A 23,684-nucleotide genomic window follows, 5' to 3' on the forward strand; every position below is an offset into this window, starting at 1 on the left:
CTCTTAGATTTACGAAATTTGACAGACTATTTTATAACACTGGACAGAGATTACTGTTTTGAACAACTGTCAGAGATTTAAACTTTACAAACTAGGCCTATAAAGTTCACAACTCCTGTCAAGCAGTCAGATGCCCACGAGGCTCTCCCTCACCTGACAGTGAAACTCTGACCCCTGATGCTGAAACTATGATAAAAGCCCCCACCCAATAGCGATAGTCTGCAGTAAAAGAGGGGCACTACAGGAATCCATCCTTTTATCCCCATTTGAGCTGATGGAGGTTTAATTTGGATAATTAGCCTCTCAGTGTCGTGTTCACTGCTGAGCTTCTTACGCGGTTCAGCTGGGTTCAAGGACAACAAGAACCCCTGAGTCGTTCACGGAAAAACACCTACAGCAAACAACAGCAGCGTCTTGGGCAATTAACTTACAGAGCCTGAAGAGCAGTTGTCCACCTCCCCGACATCATAAAGGACAACGTCCTTGATGAACACAGCGATGGCCTTCAGGATAAATGACACAAACAGGTGCATGTGGATGTAATTCCTTGTGCAGTGGAGCTTCCTAGGTGCAAGAAAAGATACAACACACACAATTTGATAAAGAGGGCTGTCATGCCAATTATCCAATGTCCTTGGAGAAAAGGCTAAGCAAATCACAGACTGACTTCACTCTTTATTGAGCTCATGAGCTCCTGTTATATCTATGTGGGTGGATCTGCTTTAGAGCACAATAAACACATTTTCCAGTCTTCCACACGCCTCGTGGGGGAAAAAAGACAGGTGGATCTCAAAAGGACGAATCAAAAACATTTAGAAATCCTCTTTTGTTTTTTTTTTAACTTCTTGATTACATCCTCGAGACGATAAAATGATTAGGGAGGAGACGGACACAAACGTCTGCAGTTGTATCAAGCCTCTGATTAGTTGAGATCATTTGCTCATGCTGGCGATGCTTGTTCTCAGGGCAGTGAAACATTCAGCGGTGATGCAGCACATGCCCAATCACTTAAAAAAAAAATCCCCTCTAGAATCATTAAAGTTTTATCTAGCCTTATCTCACAGCCAGGAGTGCTCTCTGTCACAGCTGTTTAAAGTGACAATAGGCAAACTGTTTTATTGAATGCTTATTTTCATTATTTTTTTTATGAAAGTGATGAAATACCACATGTTCCCATAAGTAAACACAAAAACTGTGGCGACTGAGCCTTTGTGGGGGTTGTCCCTAAACTCTGGAACAACATCCTTTTTCACTTTTTTCCTATGCAGCAGTTTGTCACTTGTGGGATGTAAATTGATCCATTCACAGCTGATCAGATCACGCTGATGGATAGAAGGAGCAGCTGTTTGTAAATTAAAACATATAGATCCAGCAGGATGTACAGTTTAGTTTCCATTCAATGTGGCTGACGTTCTGCTGCGCCATCCCAGCCCCAAGTGTGCTATGAATAACTGAACAGTATTTTAAAAGCACTCCTAATGAGCACTTCAGCTCCAAAAGTCTATTTATGGTGGCAAATGTTAATTGTTGCAGCCTGCCGCAAATAAATAAATAAGGTAAAATTATTATATTTGATTTTTTTTAAATTTAAAATAGACCCCTTTAAGTTTACCCACACATTGGCCTGAAGGCGATTTTTCCCCCATGTGCATGGAACAGAGGCCAGATTAGACATGATTTCAAGCTCTTTATAATAAAGTTAACATTTGAACAGATCAGGGCAAACTGTCATAATGTTGCATTGCACCTCTTATCAGTGATGTCTTTTAGAAACAGGTGCGACTCTCCACATCCCACCAACACTCATTAATACCTCTCACTGTAACCCCTCTCAGCTACCGTCACCTCCCACTGCCCTGTCATAACTCTCCTTCTGGCTAAAACCTGTTGGTTGCCACAATCTCGCACTTTGGATTTCTAAATTCTGACCTTGGCCTGCCTTGTGCCAAACAAAACTCCTAGGTGGACACACTTTCACACCTAGAGCAGGTCTTTGTGGAATTCATTAAAAGAAGCTCTGATCAGTGGCTAACTCACATGGTGTAGTAGCAGGGACAGACTTATATAGGAGACACATGAAATGCTACCAAAACAAAAGCAATTTCCTGTTTCCCTCCTACCCACATGGAGGTGGGTATATAGCAGAGATTGGAGGCCATCACATTACTCTGGCTGTAAATTCAAGGAGATGAAGTGAGCACAGACGAGGACTCATGTTATAAAAAGAGCTATTTCACAGTTAGTGTACTTGTGGGGATTTTGCTGTGAAGCAAATATAGTGCTTACAGCGACAAAATGCAGCACGAATAATAAAGATGTGAACAAATGTAGATCATCCATCTACTTTTATACATGAAAGTTTTTTTTTTTTGTTTTGCATTTTTCTGTAACATTCTTGGATGTTCAAGGTTTGAATCTCACTAAAGCTGTAAGATCAGTCATTTTTATCAAAATTGTGATTTTCTTTGAGGGGTTTACAATCAATCCCTGACTTGTCAAGTGTCAGACTGTTATCCCTCTGTACGTAAATCATCCACCGCTGCAGATATGATATCAAAAAATCAAGACTGTAAAATGCGTCAAAGTATTTGCATTTTTCTTCTCAGCTTTCACAGTTTAACATAAGCCTTGAAGCTGCCCTAATCAGAGATGATCAAATCCCAGTTCTCAGTGTTTGATGTGTGACACTGAAATGTATATAAACTGTCATGTTGTCCACATGCCAAGCAGACATAATGACATTGTCAGGGTGCCTTATGGTAAGCAGCAGGGACTGTTTTTGTTCTTTTTCCTTCTTTATTCTATCCTTTAATCCTTCGAAACAACCAGCCTCGGAAAGTTTATCTATAAGGAACAAAAGTCAAAAGTGCAAATTGTTGGGAAACACAACTGCTGTCAAGAGTTTTCTTTTTCTGACTTTGAAACCCTGACTGCTTGTTGCTGCAGTAAAATCAGAGTGCACACAGACATAATTAATATAATCTAAAATCCAATATACACTGCATTCACATGGAATCAAAAAAACTGTCCGACCGATTGCCATGACAGTAACACGGAACATGCATGACCATATGTTGTGATGGTGATACCGTATTTTTTACAAGAATAAAAGTTAGTAGTGCAAATTAAGCAGCTAAATTGCAGTCAAGATTGAAAACTTGTTTTTCTTTTTCCAAACTTTTTCTACATACATTGAGAATGGCGATGGTTCCTGATGTGGAAAAAAGCTGAGCTCTGTTTGAACCGTTTAAGTGGGTGATCATGTGTATTTCTACTGTACCTGAAGAGGCAGAGGATCCCGATGGCTGTAGTGAGAGATATGAGGGAAACACTGTGGCCAATGGTGTACCCAATCTTCACTTGCCAGAAAAACTTGCCCTGAAGAAAAAACAAGTCAAAGTAAAGGAAACAAAAGCATTGATTTGCTTTTATAATTAATTGTAAGAAATCCTATTCTGCTATTAAAACCTGCCACCAAACCTAAGATTTAAGTATATTTCAAATATATTTTACAATGTTTGTCATGCATTATATCAAACGTTTACATAAATTCATTTATATTTATATACTCTTACATTCTCATCATATTACATGTATATATTAAACTCATGCTGTTTTTTATTGTTTTGATTTTATGAACAGCCCTATAGACTGTAAAAAACTTTGATTTGACTTGATAAAATACTTACTCGCAGCATAATGAGCACTTTCACGTTGATACTTAATTTAAGTACTTTCTGCTGAAAATACTACTGTACTTTTACTTTAATACAGTTTTTAAAAAGATTTTCTCTTCCACAGCTGACCCTACCACAGCTAACGAGATGAATCCAAGGGGTTGATGCAAAGTCATGTAAATCAGGTAAAACTACACCTGAAAAAGAAGATCTTCTTATATGATTGAAAGCTCCAGAACAACTTTCTACTAGGTGTTGAGGTGAGATGGTTTTGGATGAAATAAACTCACAAAATTCAGATTATTTATTAAACAGAATTTTGTGTATGTTCATGCTTGCATTTCTAGTCATCTTAATTAACGCTATACTGGTCTACCAAAAGATGCATTTGCAAAACTACAACCATTCAGAAAGCTGCAGCCAGGGTTTTGAAAAAAGCTAAAATATGAGAGCATGTAGCTCCTGTTTTAATAACTTTCACTGGCTCGCTGTAACGTTTAGTATTGATTTTAAAGTTCTTCTCTTAGCCATTAAATGGCCTCGCCCCCTTTTATATCACAGACTCCCTGTCCTTTTATGATCCTCCACAGCTGCTCTTTTAAGTGTTCCCAGGATCGCCACAAAAACCACTGGAGATGTTGCTTTTTGCCACTGAACCCCAAAAAATACACTCTGCCTTTCAATATCACACTTGCTGTCACAGTGAACAGTTTTAAATGACAATTCAAAATGTATCGTTTTAATAAACCCATTAACTACCAGCTCTCTGTTTTAATCTTTTATAGTTTCTGTTGAATACTTTATGATTTTCTCCAAGTTTTATTTAATGGCATTTGTATGGCTATATGGTTTTAAATGTGTGTTTTGTTTTTTCTAGCTGTCTCTTGTGCTGCATGCAAATATGTTAATGCTATAAAAATAAGGTTTGTTTATTCCAATCATTCATTGTTTTGCAGTCTTTTCTATTTTTTCTAACAATGTAATACTGTATTTTATTGGCCTTCATTGCAATATATGACGGGGGTTATGAGTTGATATATTATAGGAGAGGATCACAAGCAAAAGAGGGTCAAAAATAACATGAGTGTGCCTCTTCTTTCTTTATCTCTATAAATTGTTTTAACTGTAATGAAAAAAATCCTTGCACTCTTATGAAAGTGAGCTAAACCCTGACTCCAGTCACCTTTCAGTGTTTTAAACTAAGAGTTCTGCCCCCCAAAAAAACAGAATCAATAATACTGGACCTGCTGATGTATTACAAGCTTGTGTAATACGTTGTATTAGCATACTGGATCCCACTTCAGCACCTCAGAGCATCACAATGTTACTGCCATGCCACTGTATGTTTGGTGCTAGATGAAAATGAGATAAAGAGCTCTGCATCCTGTGGCACACTGAAGCATCAAGTATGCAGAAATACAGACATCGAATTCCTTTTAGTGTACTCCACCATCCAGGTCCCTCCTGACTTCCTATGTGGCATACTAATGAGGCCACTCTGTGGCTCAGAGAGCAGAGTGCCCACCAAGAAAGCTTTTACCACCCCATAGCACACATCCACTCTTCATCCTGCTCTACCTCCATCAGCACAGACAAGATAAGCTCTCTCTGCATTAAAACTAAACTAAATAAAAGCAACATTTGATGTATTTATTCCGTTCCTATCCCTCGAGGCAACATGAATAACCTCTAATGACTCATAACGCTGATAACAGAGGCAGGAACTACAAGCTGACTCGGTTTTGTAAATGACAAGTGCGTTGTTCTTCAAAGACAAGTTCCTGCCTCGGCTTATTGGTGTATTAATTTTAGTCGGAATATTTTTGCTTTTTAGGTCATGAAATCTTTATGTAAGAGCTTAGCAGAGTAATTCAACATTTTTGAAAGTCCATTTATTGCAGAGAATTCAGTTTTTTGTGGGTTTGCTTGACCATGATCAATATGTTTTATAATAACATAGGTCAAGGCTATACAGTATACAATGTGAGTTGAGTGGCTTGCTGTACCAACCACCCAATAATTACCACCTTCCTCTGCAGTTCTCCATAAGTCTTTGAGTCCAGACACAGTGAGTGAATTACTGGTGAACACTGTGGAGCATTTAGCTGCTAAAGAGACAGATATTTCCCTCAGGAGTTGGTGTTGAGGGTGTGGAGAGTGAATATTGGACTTATATTCCAGGGTGGCCAGAAACACAACTCCAAATGAATGCTAATGTTCCTGATTTCTGGATGTGTAAACAGGCAACTGTTTGTTCACAGATTCACCATATTAACTGAAAAAGTGATCATTAATCACTGTTGTGTTTACCCATTACCTCAATGGGGCCAAAGAAATCAGATATTGCAGGTTTAATTATACTACAGAATAAGCAGTACACTAGAGACAGTATGTAATTAGCTCAAAACTGGCCCACACTGCAATTCTTTGAATCTTAATAGAAGTTAAAAATGTGAGACACACCTCGCTACATGTAATAATACATTGAAATTTAATTTGTAATGTTTGGAGAGCATCAATTTGGCCAAAACAGCACACCACCCACCAACAGATTCCATTCACGAGTAATCAGAGTCCCAATTCTTAAAACCAGTAATGTCACAAATCACTTGCGCTTATATTACTAATCATATAATACTTTTCAAAGCCCTTGTGTGGACATACCGTTGTGCTACTTGAGGCTTTTCACAACAAAAGGCAAACACTAGAGTCATGAAACAAACAATCAACAGCTATTATCCTGATGGACCCGACAACACCCACCCACCGAGAAAAGAAACATGTTGTAATTCTATTTTTCCTGCCCACTGGCTTTCGAGATGGTTTCCCACTGTGCTGCTGAGTTCCTCCACAATGGGACCATTGGGTATCTGTGCTGCTGCCATGTTTTACTCACATCATCACTGGTGCTGTTGAGATTGTATCCACAGTTCATGGCAATGTCCATGGGATGCATCTCAGTCCAGCCATCTGCTGTGCAGGTTTTGGAAAGGTTACCTGTAGATGGAGATGACATAAAAAGGTCATAGCCACCCAGACAGAGGATTTCTCTTTTACCTGCTCACCATGTTAAAATTGGTCCAACGCTTCATGTGCTACTGCGACATTGTCATTGACCTCATATGTTGGCTTGTGGGTCACTGCAAAAAAAGACCACACACCTTCAAACTCAATAAATTGCCGTATGACTCCGTCCAACTGATGTGAGCCATTATTGAGCTGTGTTTTATCTGGGGCTGCAGAAAGGCACTTGATTGTTACAGATATTGGCATTCTGATCATTTTATTGTCAACCATATGTAATGTCACAATGTCTTATAATTACATTAAACAAGGTCAAATTTGCATATATTGAGGTAAACGTGTAAAAGTAAGTCCATTGAGTAAAAACCTCAGACATCAGACCATTCTGAATACTCTGTTTACATCAGCTTGTAACAAATTGCTTTATATTATCATATGCTCCAGGCATACTAATGGGAGTGTTTATATTAAGTAACCTATGCTGAACATGTAGCAACATGCTTTAGATATTGTGAATTTTCCCCTGGTTTCCTTCTGCTGTAACATGTCTGGTAAAAATTTTGGTATAGATGCTTTTATGGCTGATTTTTCACAGTAAAATATGGCAGTAAATGCCATTACAGTCATTCCATAGCTGCACTGACAGGGGGACTGAGACAGGCAGGCGCTAAAACAAAGCATTTCAGAGAAAGGGTGAATACAGGTGAAAATAAACTGTTAGAACATTAAAGTGGTTTTTGAACATTAAAGCATGTTAATATGTTCTTACAGAAACCCCAAATACAGCTATGAAAATCTGCATAACAGGTCCCCTTTAACTACTTTTATGCATGTATTAGTTGACACACTGTTTGAAGGCATAGACTGAGTCTCCCTGAGGGTCCTGAATGGAAACATTACTAAAGTAAATTTGCAATCAGACCATTGCATTTGTAGTCTGGGTGGTAAGCTTCAGTCTTTTCAGCAGATTTATTGCTGCATTGCAGAGCAGCAGAAAGGAGAAGGACAGAAAAGCACCTGAAAGCAGAAAGACTTCACCTGGACTCAAGGCCGGTTAACAGACAGAATTTTAAAAGCCTCAACAGTGTTACACGTGTGCAGGTTGTAAACGGTATTGCTTTTTTTCATGTGCAAAGATGCATGTCTCTGTTATATGCAGTACACTGTCCTGTCAGCCTTCTTGTTCAACCTTTTCAGCTCTGTAAGATTAACCCATATAAAAATTTTGGGGGCCAAACCAGTTTTGATATTTGACCCTTTGGATAACGTTAAGATTAAAAAAACCTTACCCTTATTACGACTTGTGTTTCTGAGTGTAATTTTTGTTGTGTACCAGGTAACATAGATGCAAATATTGATATACTGCATATGTGGTAACATAAAATCAGTCGACACTGGGTCATATCTCAGATGTAAGATTTGGTAACTTTAAGATACATAGTTACATAACTTAATAAAACATTTCTCACATAAAAATACTGAAATCAATCCAAAAGAAAGTCAACAAATATGTTTCCCAATAATGTGTTTCTAGCATGGTATTTTAACATTTGATATTCAATAAGTAACATGATCATAGGAACAATATATGGACCATTTTTCTCTTTGACTGTTATTTTTAGACCATGACCTCTCACGCTTTGGTCCAAGGAATTATATGTGTTCTTATTTTGTTTTTTGCTAAGTAAGTAAAAAAGAAATGATCTGTTGTAAATGGAGAGCAAATGATTTCAGCAGTAACAGAGCAATATTATCAGTGTATACACAGAAGCTGTGTGTTCTGCTTGCCATTTACCGTTCATATAATCCTTTAAGATTAGTTATTTTTTTACACAGGCAGGGAGGAAGCCACAATCCTCGATCCCCAAATGCCAGAGAGGAAAAGAAGCTCACAGACAGTCACCTCTGAGAGTCCCATTACCACCACTCACAGTTTAATCTGTGAATTATCATGCAGGAGGACAGTTTGTGTCAGGATGATGTCCTGAATGATGCAGGTCCTGATGCGAGCAGCTCTCAGGACATTTTCTTGTGTTTGACAGAACAAAACATAAAGGGGACAGTTTTGAGTTATTGGCAGAAGAAAAAGTTGGCCACACAAAGCTGGGTCATGGTCACCTGAGACATAGTTTATTTTCTTACGGGGAGCGTCATCAGCTGTCATTTACCGCAAAACTTACAGTGAAGTAAAACGCAGGTAATTCCAGCTGGAAATCACTATATTTCAAAGATGATAAGTAGGGGAGAAAAAGAGAACGTTTTTTTTGACTCGCCTGTTTTTTGCTGTTCATTTCTGTGGAAAATCTGTCAGTAAATTTAGTGAAATCCAGTGGTGCTCAGAAGTACAGGATCCCTCATGATTCAGGTGGGTTCCTGAATCATGTGCAAATCGCCATCTCAGTGAATCGGTATTGTATCTACCTGTATGTGCCTTATATCTGCCCCTTTTCAGGTTGAGATCTGTAGAGGTGAAATCCATTACAAGAGCAAAAGATGGATGATAATGTGTGACCGAATCTATTCTGTTTGTTTAAGCTAAATTAAAAAGAATGAAAAAGAATAAAAAAGAAAAAGCTTATTACCATTAGTGAGGCTGTGTAGTGTTTTTGTGCTGTGTGTAGAGGAGTTACACAAGACGGTACACATCATATCTGGGGGAAAATTTCAGTAAATTAGAGTAAAATACAGACTTTGCTTATTCTGTGCCAAACACTGACATGGGGAGGTCATTTTAAAATCACGAAGTCCCCAGGTAATACTACTCCCATCCAACTGAGGCTCACGAGAGGGATACAGACTAGAGTACAATGACAATGTTGAAAATTATTTAAAATTTAACAATTGAGACAGACAGATGTCACGCTGCTCCCTGAGGTCATAGGCAGACTTTACGAGAGTCCTCTCAACCTGGAAATGTCAAAAAGGAAAAGATCTGCAGACGTGTCGACCAGCCTTCAGAGTCAGTGTATGTGTGAGTACAAAAGAAAAAATAAGGGACCTAAACTTGGGGTATGAAAGAATTTTACTTTAGTTTTTGAAGTTGTGGATTTAAAGAGATTTATGCAGACTTGGTGTGGGTCTGTTTATTTCTCCAGAGGAGTTTATGTCAAGCTGTTTCCGTCTCATTATATTTGGCTTGAGTTTGAAGATAAATTCCCGCAGTACTTTGCATGGACTGCCAACCTTGTTAGCAGCAACACCTTCACAGGAGTTAATACCATCAAACCTTCACTTAAGTCTCCTTTTGCACTGAGATTTTATGACGCAGTTTATTTTTGCAAGTTTCCCAAAATTCACACAGCACTCAGGCAATAACGGGATGCTCGCAGCAAGTTTCTGACTTGTGTTTATCTCTACACATTATACTTTATTCAGAACTTGACTGCATTCATGTTGAGGCCTCAGAGAAACACATTTTCACATGTTGACACAGTTAGGTGACCATAACTTCCAGAGTCAATTTTTTTGTCCTGATTTCTTCCAACACAAATATTAAGAGTAAAACAGTGACTCCCTTATTAGAACTTAACATTGTGAATTAAGAGCTATAGTGACTCGGACAAGCAGCCAAAGTCTGCTCTCACAGTCAAAGATTGATTGCCATTATGTCTGCCAATCTTAGCAGTCACAGAAATAATAAATAATTGATTATTCTTATGCTGAAGACATATGAAAATGTTAACTTATAATGTCTTTTATTGTATTGGATTAGCCCTTTATAATCAGTAGTGCAACATATATAAAAGCATGTTTGTACAGTTTTAAGTCTGAGATAAATAAATGTACTTTTTTAGTTGAACCTAAAATTGATAGTTAATCAATTTTTATCATTACACATGGTTGTATAGGTCTGTTAGCATGCCTCTGTACTATGATTAAGTTGGGACTATGCTTTGTTGCACCTTGGATTTTTTTTTTCTTCATATATGCAAAATTTGCAAGCTTCCTTTCATATTACACAGAGACGAGGTGAATCAAGGTAAAAGCTATTACTCCATGTTGAGTTTCTATATTAAAGGTAAAGCAGTTACAAAGGAGGAGATGAAAAAAGTCCATCATCTTTTAAATTGAAGAGACAGCTGAGATGAGGGTAGCGCAAAAAGGGCTGCAGATCAATATGAGGAAAAGGTCATGAATATTTTGTACTTTCAGTGTATGAAAGTGAAAATTTTCATACTAAAATGACATTTGCCTGCCTTTCTAGATGCCAACTTCACCGACTTTGACAAGACAATTTGAGTTCATGACATTAAAACACACACACACACACACACACACACACACACACACACACACACATATATACATATATATATATATATATTACATGCTTGAACCACAGTTGCTTATATATATTGTATTTTTTATTTGTAAATAAAATCTAAAATTTCCTCTTAGTTCACAACTTGATGTGTAAAAGGAACAGGACATGGCAAACAAAACATGCTAAAATCTAAGCATATTCATATGATTCATTTGTGAATGAGGATACAAAAACTCTCACTGAGATTTTACAAACAACAAACTTTACTCTATTAACTGGTCAGTCAGCAGGGAGCAACTTTGCAAATAATAAATGCAATAAGATGTATTTTTCCAAAAGATGAATAGCATAATGCAGCTTATCTCTCTCAGTTAATGTACACGCCTAATTTATTGAGTCAATTAGCAACAGCTTTACATGCTTGAACCACAGTTGCTTATATATATTGTATTTTTTATTTGTAAATAAAATCTAAAATTTCCTCTTAGTTCACAACTTGATGTGTAAAAGGAACAGGACATGGCAAACAAAACATGCTAAAATCTAAGCATATTCATATGATTCATTTGTGAATGAGGATACAAAAACTCTCACTGAGATTTTACAAACAACAAACTTTACTCTATTAACTGGTCAGTCAGCAGGGAGCAACTTTGCAAATAATAAATGCAATAAGATGTATTTTTCCAAAAGATGAATAGCATAATGCAGCTTATCTCTCTCAGTTAATGTACACACCTAATTTATTGAGTCAATTAGCAACAGCTTTACATGCTTGAACCACAGTTGCTTCAAATTAGTTCAGAATTACTTGTAATTTTAAATATTTTGACTAAATTGGCAATACAATGATAGAAAATGTTCATGAATGCTCCTGTGAAAATGTACATTTGCTTAGATACTGACAAGTCTTATTGGTAATAACAAACTGTACTATAAATGCAAATTCAAATGCATTGCTTGGTCCATTAATCACTGGCAAAATTGAAAATCATACCAAACATGCAAAATAAACTGCCATGGGTTGTTCCACTGAATAATATTACTGGTGATGTATGACAAGGCAGTTGTCGTGTAGATATTCAGTTCTGTCTCAGAAGAAAATTGAAGTCTCAGGACTATAAAAGATCATTTAAATATTCATTCTCGAGGCTAAGAGGAATCAGACAACAAATTACTTCAGTAACAACAGAGTGTTTGTCCGGCACGATATTTTGGAGCTCTCATGGCTCCCAATTAGATGAAAATATGCCTCCACCTCACACAGAACTTGTTCTTATTAAAGCCCAAATTGCCTATTATACTGATTCATACCTACAACACAGATTTGAGTGGTTTGACTCTGATATGTTCTGCAAATGACTGCACTGATACTGATGTGTGTCTAATGCAAATCACTATCACAGAGCAGTTTACTAAAACTCAAACCCTGAAAATCAAGGCGAAATTAAGCATGATACAAGAAACAATGCAAAAAGAAATTAAGGTAGAAATGTTTTGGCCACAATCATTCTGCAGACACACCAAACCAACATCAAGGAAACAAAATCTGCCTACACGCACTTCTAAAGGGCAGAGCCAGGCAAGCTATTTCCCCCTGTTTCCAGTTTGTGCAAAGCTGAACAAATCAAAGGGTGAATTTATGGTATGTATACAGTATGTGTTTACAGAATGTATTCATAATTTTGAGATTAAAGGGAAAAATAGAAATAGATGTGACCAAGACTCAGGGGAAAATAAGTTGATTGATGAACCTTTTGACTGTATCTTGTGAGGCTTCAATAATTGTGAGAAAACTAGCAGTTGTTAACATGTAGGTGTGGAGTATGAGGAGAAAAGGATGGACATAATGAGGGTTGTCATAAATTTACAATGATGAGTCTGACACTAATGAGGGTTTTTTTTTTCTTGACAACTGGCTGCAACTGCAAGATTGTGACCCATGTTAGTATCTTTTTCACTTCATTAGAGAGTCTGTAAGGTATATTTCACAGTGAGGTGGCTTCTATAAGGTAGTGGAACCATAAAAAACCCATCAGCCCCATCTCCAAAAGTTATGAATAGTTGGATTATAGCACATTTCTCAGTCAGGGGTGAAGAATCGGCATTGACTGGCTGGCTCATACAGGCAGAGATAAGAGGAGCAGGTATAGCGCTGGAGGGAAAATAGCCTGGAGGTGTTGAAAAGACGAAATAGCTGTCTATCAGCAGAGATCTGAAAATAACTGTGAGACAAGAAAAAAAAGGATCTGAATGAGAAGTTTGGGTCAGGGGGCATGAAAGCTGAAAGCTGTTCTTCACCACAGTCAACCCTGCTGTGGTGTGTGTTTAATTTAATGAATTAATATTCAAGTCAACTTAGTAAAAGTTCTTCATTGGAAGCTTAAGTAAAAGTATATGTGAGTATTATCAGGAAATGTACACAAAGTACTAAAAGTAGAACTCTAATTACTTGCAGTTCATGCCTCCACGCACCAGTCTAGTTGCATTGACAAAAAAGCGTGTCCATTTATCACTAACCTAGCAACCGTGTCCTCACACCACTAACACTGATGCCAATCACACAAATATGTCTTGAAGGCAGCAAAAGCCGTAATCTGCTTTGACATCACTAACTAAAAGTTTCTACACACTATGCAGCACGGTGCAGCATTAGACACGTCGTGATTCAGTGATGAGTCACCATGAAAGCAGATCAATGGTGACAACGTTATTGTCGTCTTCGTTCTCTTTCATTCTTGAAGGCCACGGAGTCATGAATGGAGGCTATTGTGTCACACTGAACAATAAAATGATTTCCGTTTTGTTGGGTCAGGTTATAAGGCGGCAAAAGATTTGAGAGCAGCTTGGAAAGTCTGAGAAGTAAAGTTGCTGTAACCCAGTGTGCCAGATGGGTAGTTAAAACACAGAGCTTTCAGGTCAGTATGTTATAGTGGCTAAAAGACTGAACTACAACTTCTGTCACATGATGTCATTGGGCCCAAAAAGACTTTTTTAAATAGGCTTCAACTGTAAAAAGCACATCTGTTTGTCAATGGATTAGTTTAAATTCAATTAGTTTGTTTGCTCAAAAGATGCTTTGTGCTTGTTCTCGTAGTGGCGAACATATGATGAGACACGCCGGTTTTGAACTGCATGTGGGAGGAATGAAAATGGATTTTCAGGTGATTTCACGATCCTTTGATTCTATTACATGATATCGCAAGACTCGAGCTTCCATGCAACACAGACGATGCAGCAGAGTGGCAAACCAGGACACAAAGTTTAGAAAGAAAGGGAGGCGAATCATATTAAGTTGGTCCATTTACAAGATTAAAACATTCTCAGAAATCTCTAATGGATCAGAAGAAAATAAAACCCTGTTTCTGAAGCAGAGAGAATGAGACACTGTCAAGGTTCCTGGAGGTGAGACGAAAGGTGATTCAGCAAAACAAAAATGTTTTAAATATTTCTCTTTCTTATCTTTGGTTAGTGAATCATCTCTTTTCCTCCCCCCTCTCTGCCTGTGCTTGTTCCAAAGTAAAGGTTCAAGGATGAGCTGGATTCCTACTTGTTTTCTCAGACCCTGACTGTAATCTCAGACTCAGTTTACATGTACATTTTTTAAGGCTGGCTCCTGTAAACGCTACATACTGTTTACAGTAACCTGGATTAACTGTTATCCTGGGTTTGAGGTAGCTGGAGAACTCCCAATCTCTATCTGATTTTTAATGCACCAAAGTTGTTCATAGGGTCAACACTATTACGGGTCATTTTTTCCAGAGCATTGTCAGTAAGCCACTGCTGTTTAAAGCACTGGCAGAGAAGAGTAGGAGGGCAGGCTATTCTTCCCACTCTTTGAATTGATAGGATATTACACAAATGAAAAAATTTCAAAATTTTTACATATTATTCTTGTAAATACCAGCACTGTAATAATGTTTTTTTTGTGAGGCTTGTGAATTAATATGTTCACCCAGGGCTTTCTGCAGGGTGTCTAATAATTGTCTGATGTCTGTGGGAGGTGATGGAAAAAACATATTTTGATTATTTTAAAATGAGATCAAAACTTCTGTATCTACCCAAAGGCTCCACTGTATGCAAATATGCTTTTAAATATCAAAATACTCAAAGCTACAAAAATAGGAATAAATGGAAATATAGAAATGTGTTGAGTGGCCCTGAGCTAATCTCAAAATGGCAGCACCAGGTCCAGTTTTGGCACCTTAAGGCTTGTTTTCCTCCAATTAAATCACTCTACCAATACAAATGATTGAATTGCAGATAGGAAGAGAACAACGCCATTATCTTGATGAAGTCTGAAATGATCTCACTCAAGTTTCGATAAACAAATGACAAAAGAAACCATTTTTTAGAAATTGAACAAATGACAGAGAAAACATACTTTCTGCATGTTGCATTTACATTAAGTGAGATGAAGATGTGTTTACCTTTGTGCTCGTCACTGAAGTAACTGAAATAAGTGGGGCAGGTTATTGTAACCACCTCTCCGACGCTGGCTGAGGGCCAACAGGCGATGATGTCCCACATGCCTTGGCAACCTGCCAGAAGGAGACAATACCGTAAACATGGCATCGCTCACATACATACATGCGGGATACAAGGACAAAATCAAATCACATGCTTAACATGACACCCATGACACATGCAGCAGCATTTTTTTTGGGTTTCAATTCAGTGACAGAAAGATTATTATCAATGGTTGGTTGGTATACATTTGGTGCAAGATCAATTTTCAGCAAATAAACTTGTATTCTATAACTATTGCACATTTTGAACAGATACACAGGAACACAAACATCTCAAGTTATAGTGAACTGTTTTAAATTCAATTTGAGGACATTCAGGCCCTGTCTACAGAGTATTCACATATTTTTGAAAACTTATGCTTTCCATTTCAGAGATTTTTTAAAATGCCTTCAAAAGTGCAGGTTTTTCAAAATCTGTGTGGACATGCAAAACAGAGCATTTGGGAAACAATGACATTTTTTCCTCAATTTGCACGTCTATTTGGAGGTTGTTTTTTTTTTTTGCTGTCTAGTTTGTATGGAGATACTTTTTTTAAATGATGGTCAAGTGGTTTTTGATTTTTTTAAATAAAGAAAGAAAAATATTCATTTTTAGAAATCTGTGTTCGTGTAGACAGGGCCTCAGTCATTCATTATTTTGATAAAGCTTTTACAGTAGTTCCCTTAATTCATAAGCTCATTTGATTGAGATGAAATGTTCCTAACATTAAGCTAGAAAATAAAACCTGCATCATCACTATCACTGGGTGATTTGTCTCCTCTGACACTCCATCTATTTCGTCATCGACAAACTCATGCCATTAAAAGTGCAGTTTTTTGTGCCTCAATTTTCAATCACACAGTTTATTGCAATCATGTGCTTTCTTAAGAATCATTTCCATATTTGCAATGAAAGTCAAAGCACAGAGCAGAGGGTCAGAAATAACAAAAACACAAGCAATGAACCATTTTTGAGGCATATTGATTTCTGAGTTTGGAAAAACCAGTGGAAGCACAGTTATAAACAATTTCTGACGGAGCATAGACCGCTTCTTCAGGACATCTTAAAGTCTGTCCTCTATTTGTGTGTAGTGCTACACTAACACTGTAAACCAGAATACACAAGCTGTCAAGAAGTATTCACTCTCACGCCTGTCTGGACAATCTCTTTATTTAATATGTTGTTTAACCGCAGACAGTGAACGTATGGCTTCTAACAAATGCACACACTAATTCATTTATTAGGGATGTGACCTGTGAGAGCAGCTCGCACTACCTTCCTGTTGAGGAAGCAGATAGGGAAGAAGAAAGTCATTGCAGAGATAAGAAGAGAGCTGCTTCCACGCACACAGTTGGTGTATATTGAACTAATGTACAGTATGTTTGGTGTTTTTTTATTAAAATGAGACCAAATGGAGATAGCAAGTTAATACAGATGGCCACATTACTAGGAAAAGTTTACTCAGAGTAGAAGTCAAACTTTGTTTGCTGGATGTTCCAACTCTTACATCAACTATCATGACAGACAACAATGTTATCATAAAGTATGTTTTAAAACCTTGAGCTGCAGTACTGGGGTTAAAAAATAAAATCCCATCATTATTTCAGTCACTATATAACAAATTTTAACACTTTGACCTTATAATGTCACGTCCATCCTGAAAAGTCCTTCACTCACTGGCTTTCATGGCTCTAGACACTCATGCTACATCCACTTAATAAGTTTTCATTTTAAAATGGTGTTTTAAAATGATCTCTGTACACACAAGCATTTCAGAAACAATATCTGTCCATACTAACATGCCTGACAACCCATATCACATGACCATTCATGTCCACTGGGCACATGGATGCTGGTATAAACAGGCAGCAGATTGTCTCCTCTACAGCTTGCTATTTCTAGTTACTATGGATATGTAATACTACGGAGGAAGAACGGCAATGGTAAAAAATAAGACTAAAGATTTCTTTGCTTGGACTGACGAAGAGAAGGTTGCTTAAAGTAATACACGAGTACTAGGCAGTCAATGTGGCAGAAAAAAGATTGGAAATTATAAATACTCTGATATATCAAAGCAGTGCCAGGAGCAGTATCCATCGGATGAGTAAGCCATGGTAATGGGAACCAAGTACCCGAACGAGAAGGGTAAAATGTTTTGGCTTGACACATTTTGACTGATAAGACCCAGTCAGGAAGTGAATGCAGGTGTCTGCATCATTGCTTATAAAAGTCTCTGTCCCCGAATTATGGATGTAGCTATAGTGATGTCAACTACTGGTTTGTTGACTCTCATTTTGAAGACTAGAGTTTGACATTTAGGCCGTCGCCATAGCTGTTAGTTGGATCCAAAAGTGACCATATTTGGATGAGTGGGTAGAGCTGTGGAGAAGGGAGTGCTGGATGTGACTCACAGACTGGAGCAATGCTTTGCAGAAAGCCTGTCACTCAAGCAGCCCTCCCCTTAAATATGTGTAACTTTGGGCCTTAAAAACACAGAGTTGTCATGAATGTTGAAATTAGCTTTAGAGACCAGAGTGTGTTGTTTTGTACAAAGCTGTAAACATTTTTATTTCTGCTATAGCGTTGGACATTTTGACATGGAGATCTATGGGGACCTACTGTGTTTTGGAGCCAGCATCGAGTGGACATTTGATAAACAGCAATTTTTGTCTCTTCCACATTGGCTTTATTTCTTAACTTCAGAGGGGTGCTGCTTAATTAAAATGCAAAGTCTCTTGTTTCAGGGGTTCGGAAATGCTGGGGTAGTGTGTATTAGTGTGGATGTAGCCTCAGCCAGGTGTTTGTAATTATCCTGGCAGATGAGACACTACATCTGTCATCACTGAGACAAAATGATGATGATTCATTAATTTTCAAAATCTTAATTTACTGCTCACTCTGGAGCAAATAATATGAAATACTGATAGTGAAACATGAAACATTAAAATTGGTTGTTCGTCACATTATAGATAGATAGATAGATAGATAGATAGATAGATAGATAGATAGATAGAAAGATAGATAGATAGATAGATAGATATACTTTATTAATCTCAAAACTGAGAAATTGGGGACTCTTTAGCTATAATTGTGGGGACAGTCAAGCTATGGGTAATGTAAACAGAAAGTATATGTTGCCATGGAGTCCGTTAGTTAACTATGGGCTACATTTTTAAAAAAAAATATGTTTGTTTATATTGTGGCAAATTGGCATCATTAAAATATGCTGCTATTTGCAGTTTCTGTTTGCAGTGTACCCATGTATGTACAGTCAGACTGTCACAGATCATTTTGACACAAAAAAAACTTCAAAACTTGATGATTCTCAGGCAAGTTCTGGACTTTTTAAGTCTGGACTTCATATTATCTATGATTCCTAAACAGATTTGAGGTCTTTTCTCCTTTGTCCAGAGTAAACTATAGTGTGCCTCCTAGACAACAGTGTATGAGTTGACAAGTTAGTCATCCAAAATCTGCATAATAATAAAAATGCTGTGTAATTTGTCCCAGCATAAAAGGTATAGGAAAACTAACAGAAGAGTTTGTCAATGTCATGTCATGTCAATGAAGCCAAACCCACACAGTTCTGAGTGAAAACACCATCTTTCAACTGACTACATTATGGTCTCTTAACCTTGAACTTCTTGCAAGAGACATCTGAAGTAAAGTCTGCACAACTAAACTATTTCTCTGAAGAAACTCTGGCCTGTAATCCTGCCAACTATTGTAGTGCGCATCTATAAAGTCCCACACTGTATATTTTTAACTCTATTTATTTACTCATGGTGTTTGCAATTTTGGCTAAATAGCCTCTCACACACCCTAAACAGAGAGAGGAAAATGTGTTTTCCAGAATGACCTGAAGTGACGTTCCCAGAGGTGCTATTCTCACAGCGCTCTTTCTCCAGTCTGATGTCGTTCATCACGTCACACATCTGCACCGATGACACCTGCGGAAGAGGCAGAAAGCACATTTAGGTGTCAAGTAATAAATATGCTTTCATCACACTGCAATTACGCACTGAAAGGAAGTCATAATTAGTGAGGTTGAGTTCAGTAAATGCCTTCCACTAACGTTTCTCTTTATCAAATTCCTGCAGCTATGGCCTTTTATGTTTTCCTATTAGAATGAACCCCAGATAATAATACGCAGAAATGTTCTCTATGTCTGAAATCCCTCTTGCCTGGCAAATAGATGCTATCATGCAAATGGATTAGGAAGTGGAGAGGGGAGCCACTGAGGAATCTACTGTGATTGTTCATCTGTGTCAACAAAGGCTGAAAAATGCGGGCTGACAGCCGCTGGCGCGGAGCCGGTGGGTCACTGAAAATGTGTAAGACGTGCAGCGAGGAGCTTGAGAAGGTCAGCGGAGATGAAGAGAGAGAGAGTATTCATGAACTCCCAGGAAGGAGCTTCACCCTGCAACCAAAGCTACAAAACTCAAGGTAGTAAAGGTCACAGCGAGAAGAATGATGCAGCCAAAAAGCACATAATATATTAACGATTGTAGAACTTGCGTGCAACTAATTGGTCCTTACAGATGTCTTTTCATGTCTGTTTCATGAACCCCCATCACCTATGTGCTGCCAAACATAAAATGATCTCCATCAATCATCCAGATATGCCCTGCACTGAGCTCCTGACAGAGTTGTAAACAGCAGTCTGTAGCACCTCAAGCAAGACAAACACACCAAACCATCATTAATGTTAAAGGTCACCTCTGGTAGAACATATGCATAATAGTGAAATGACTCAAAGTAATGAGGCAGAATAAACCAAGAAGTATGCTTTGTATAATATCTACCCTACCTGCTGTGCTTTGTGATATCTATTTGTGCAGGAATATTTAAGAGCACACTAACATATCAATGCAAAATAGGATTTATGCAAGAAGCGGCACTGCTTCAGACACACTTCTATTCAAACAGCCACCCATGACTGAAAACGTGTTCTTAATTATTTCCTTTTTATGAGAAAAAAAAGATGAGAAGTTTGAGAAGCTGGGGAGTTTCATTTCAGCTCGAATCTGAATCAACAATCAGTTAAAATAATGAATACAGAAGTCTTCATGGTTGGACTTTTTGATGGTTGAGGGAAAGAAAACATGGAGGCTGTGTTTGTAAAGTCAAACAAGTGCCCCACCTGTGGAAAACTGACATTAATTGGGGTTTGCATTGCTGCATATAAAAGTATGTTGCTGTGAAGTTTGATTGAGGAAAAACTGCATTTGGTATTGTTTGAAATAAGCAAATTTATGTTTTTTGCAAATAACAATGAAACCATTAATCGACAATTAATTTTACCAATGACTGATTAAGGAGAGTGCTTACGATTTGCATCCCTAATTTCCAGTGATTTGTTGAAGAGAACCAAATTACAGGCGTAGACGGACAGGCAGGTGCAGATGCAGGTAGAGGTGGCAACAAAAAAAAACACGGCATGAAACATCAATGTAGTATAGAAACTTTGACAAACTGACAGAGGACACTGGGAAATGAACTGGTCATGTACAACTGGGCTGATTAGGGAAAGTGGAAACAGGTGAGGAGGTGGGCGGCAAAAGTCAGGTAACTGGCACTGGTGGGAAGGAGGTTATTGCAGAGAATGGCATAAGTCAGTGAAACAGCTGCAGCAGGAGGAAACTCAGATTACTTTATATGTTCCTAAAATGTCTGGAGGGGACCTTCAAATCCACATAGAGGCTTTAAAGATTTTGCTTAAGGTGAAGTTGACTGATTTCTTAAAATGCTGATATGCTGCTGTAACTTTGTCTATTAACTGCTGCCAAATGAGCTACTGTTGACCTGCAAGCATTACAACACTGTATGAAGGGCAGCAGCTACCAATATACACAGCATTAATGGTAAATATAAAAATGAAGGCAGTACAGTAAGTCACACCTCTGTGTTATCATCTCTTCACACAACATTTCTGAGCCTCAGCCGTTGCCTCACTCTTCTCCAGTGGATGAGGTCATCCTGACACTATCACAATCTACAGCAGAAAATCCAACATATCCTAAAGTAATAGCAGCAGCGCTGGCCGGGAGGCAGGAGATCCATCTGCTAACATTATCTGAGCAGAGTAACATTGATGCAGGAGGATATCTCATGTTGTTCAGACCCTTCGGTAACCTTATTTTTGATTAGCATGTAATTGATTGTCGGGCAATGTAACAGCTGAGCACTCAGGAGAGGATTTGAGCCCAAAAGCTCCTCAGAGGGGAAGGTAATACCTTGTGATCACAGTGAACTTGAAACAGAAAATATAAGATATTCTACAACATGTGCAACCTGGTCTATGAATGAGTTCCATGTGTTCGTAGAGATGAAATGGTAAGAAGATTTCATCTTACAATAATAGTGACTGAAATTTTAATATCAATATAATCAAAGCATTAGGGGTGTTCACAAAAGTCATGATTCAGTTTGATACAAGTGGTGTCGCGGTTTAGTATATTATTGATACAACAAAAAAAGTGGAAAAAACAGAGAATTTTTCTTGATTTTTCATTTCATGTTATCATAACTCATTTATTTCTTAAAACTAACATCTTAAAGTATAATCTTTTTTGATTTTGTAAAATGGTGGAGGCTGAGCTATACCTTGGTGACTCATCTTTTGGGGTGTCTTTTTTCAGGGTTCCTACCGCTTAAGGCGAGGTAGATTTATGACCACTTTTTGAATGCCACTCGGAATAAAGTTTAAGACAAATTTTGAAGAATCACAATTGAAGAAGGACATTTTTTTTGCTCGAATGTTATTGTAACATAAAACATGAATTTTTTTGTCCAGTGAAAACGTTAGATAATCGATGTCAAATGTTGGGAAAACAACCCTTTTTAGAGTGGAACACATGAGAGACAATGAACATATTATATTATCATAAAGGTATTTGTTTTACCAACATTGGTGGAAAATATCTGGCATTTCTGGCCTGTTTTCTGGATGATTTTGTGTCTCTCAATCTGCATGTGAGATTCTCTGCTTGGATTCCCATCATAAGAATTTTATGAAAAGGAATTTATTAAATTATTTTTTTTTAAAAAAACAAAAAAAAACAAACATATATAACAAATTATTTTTAGATTTTACAGTTCAACATCAGAAAAAAATCGATTCATTAAATCCTACTTCCCATGTCTGAGCTTTTTTAAGATTTTTGAAAGATTAATATAAGTGATTTAATATCAATTAAGGACTTGTTTTTAGATTAATGAATTTAATTCCTTTATAAGGATCTGCGGCAACCCTGTTCTTACCCTAATTCTCGACAATTGTTCATTAAATTTGTGACCATTTCACTCCCATTTGTTTGAAATCTGACAATATGTCAAATGTTTGTAAAATAAAAAATAATTTCTTGGACTGTCTTTCATTATTATTCATTAAATAATAGTAAACTTTTACACATGTAAATTAAATAAAACATTTTTAAAAACTTTTAAAAAACTACGGTAGCTCATTTATCATTCTTAGCTAACTGATGCCACCTTCCCTTGATTAACACCTACCAAGAGCACCTTATCAAAACAGCAAAGGTCAAGCATCTTTCAGTTCACTGTTTCAGCCCATAACTTTACTGTTTTTGGTAACAGCTAACATATTAGCCATGTCAACATTCAGCTCTCTCCGCCGGCCCCTAACAGCTGAAAACGACAACACGGGCTGCGTTTCAATAGTCGTTAAATATGCCCTCATAATTCTCCTCAGAACTTGCCCTTGGGTGAGGAGACAACTTAAAAACTTGTTTTCACTGAAGTAACACTTTTCACTGCATGTGCTGAGAGCATCCTCCTTTTGGTGCTGCAGCACACAACAAATTACTTACCTCAAAAATAAATAAAATTAATTAGTGATTATTCATTTCCAACTCTGCAGCATCTAAAGACGGGGTTGCACACAACAATGACAACAATGCTCTCGTGCATGTTTATGGTGATATTTTGGGCTGTGGGTCTGTACACCAATGCCAAAGTGAGGGCCAACAGCATCAATCTGAAGAGAAAGGCTACATTTGGATGCAGGCAACAAGCCAATTCCTGCATCCCAAATTTCATACTGTGCCTGGGGAAAGCTCATATGCTGTTATGCTTTTTACGAAAAACTCTGTACAGAGAGGGGCTGAAAAGATTTAACATGCAACTTCCAGCTTGTAGAGAAATATTTGGGCAGAGTTTCATTTACTCATCAGTGTATTAGTTCAAAT

The 23,684-nt window shown here is 37.6% G+C and overlaps 1 protein-coding gene across 1 annotated transcript in view; it reads right to left on the bottom strand.

Annotated features, from left to right (window-relative positions):
- vipr1b (vasoactive intestinal peptide receptor 1b) overlaps positions 1 to 23,684 on the bottom strand; it is a 42,721-nt gene that overhangs the window by 15,081 nt on the left and 3,956 nt on the right. Inside the window, exons 2-6 of the mRNA XM_042510879.1 lie at positions 19,334 to 19,424; positions 15,396 to 15,506; positions 6,574 to 6,674; positions 3,281 to 3,378; positions 432 to 564 (exon numbers count right to left, since the gene is read on the bottom strand). Of these exons, the coding sequence (XP_042366813.1) occupies positions 432 to 564; positions 3,281 to 3,378; positions 6,574 to 6,674; positions 15,396 to 15,506; positions 19,334 to 19,424 (534 nt within the window). The remainder of the gene's footprint in view (positions 1 to 431; positions 565 to 3,280; positions 3,379 to 6,573; positions 6,675 to 15,395; positions 15,507 to 19,333; positions 19,425 to 23,684) is intronic.

This window comes from Plectropomus leopardus, chromosome 21, assembly GCF_008729295.1.
Source record: "Plectropomus leopardus isolate mb chromosome 21, YSFRI_Pleo_2.0, whole genome shotgun sequence".
Taxonomy (NCBI): domain Eukaryota; kingdom Metazoa; phylum Chordata; class Actinopteri; order Perciformes; family Serranidae; genus Plectropomus; species Plectropomus leopardus.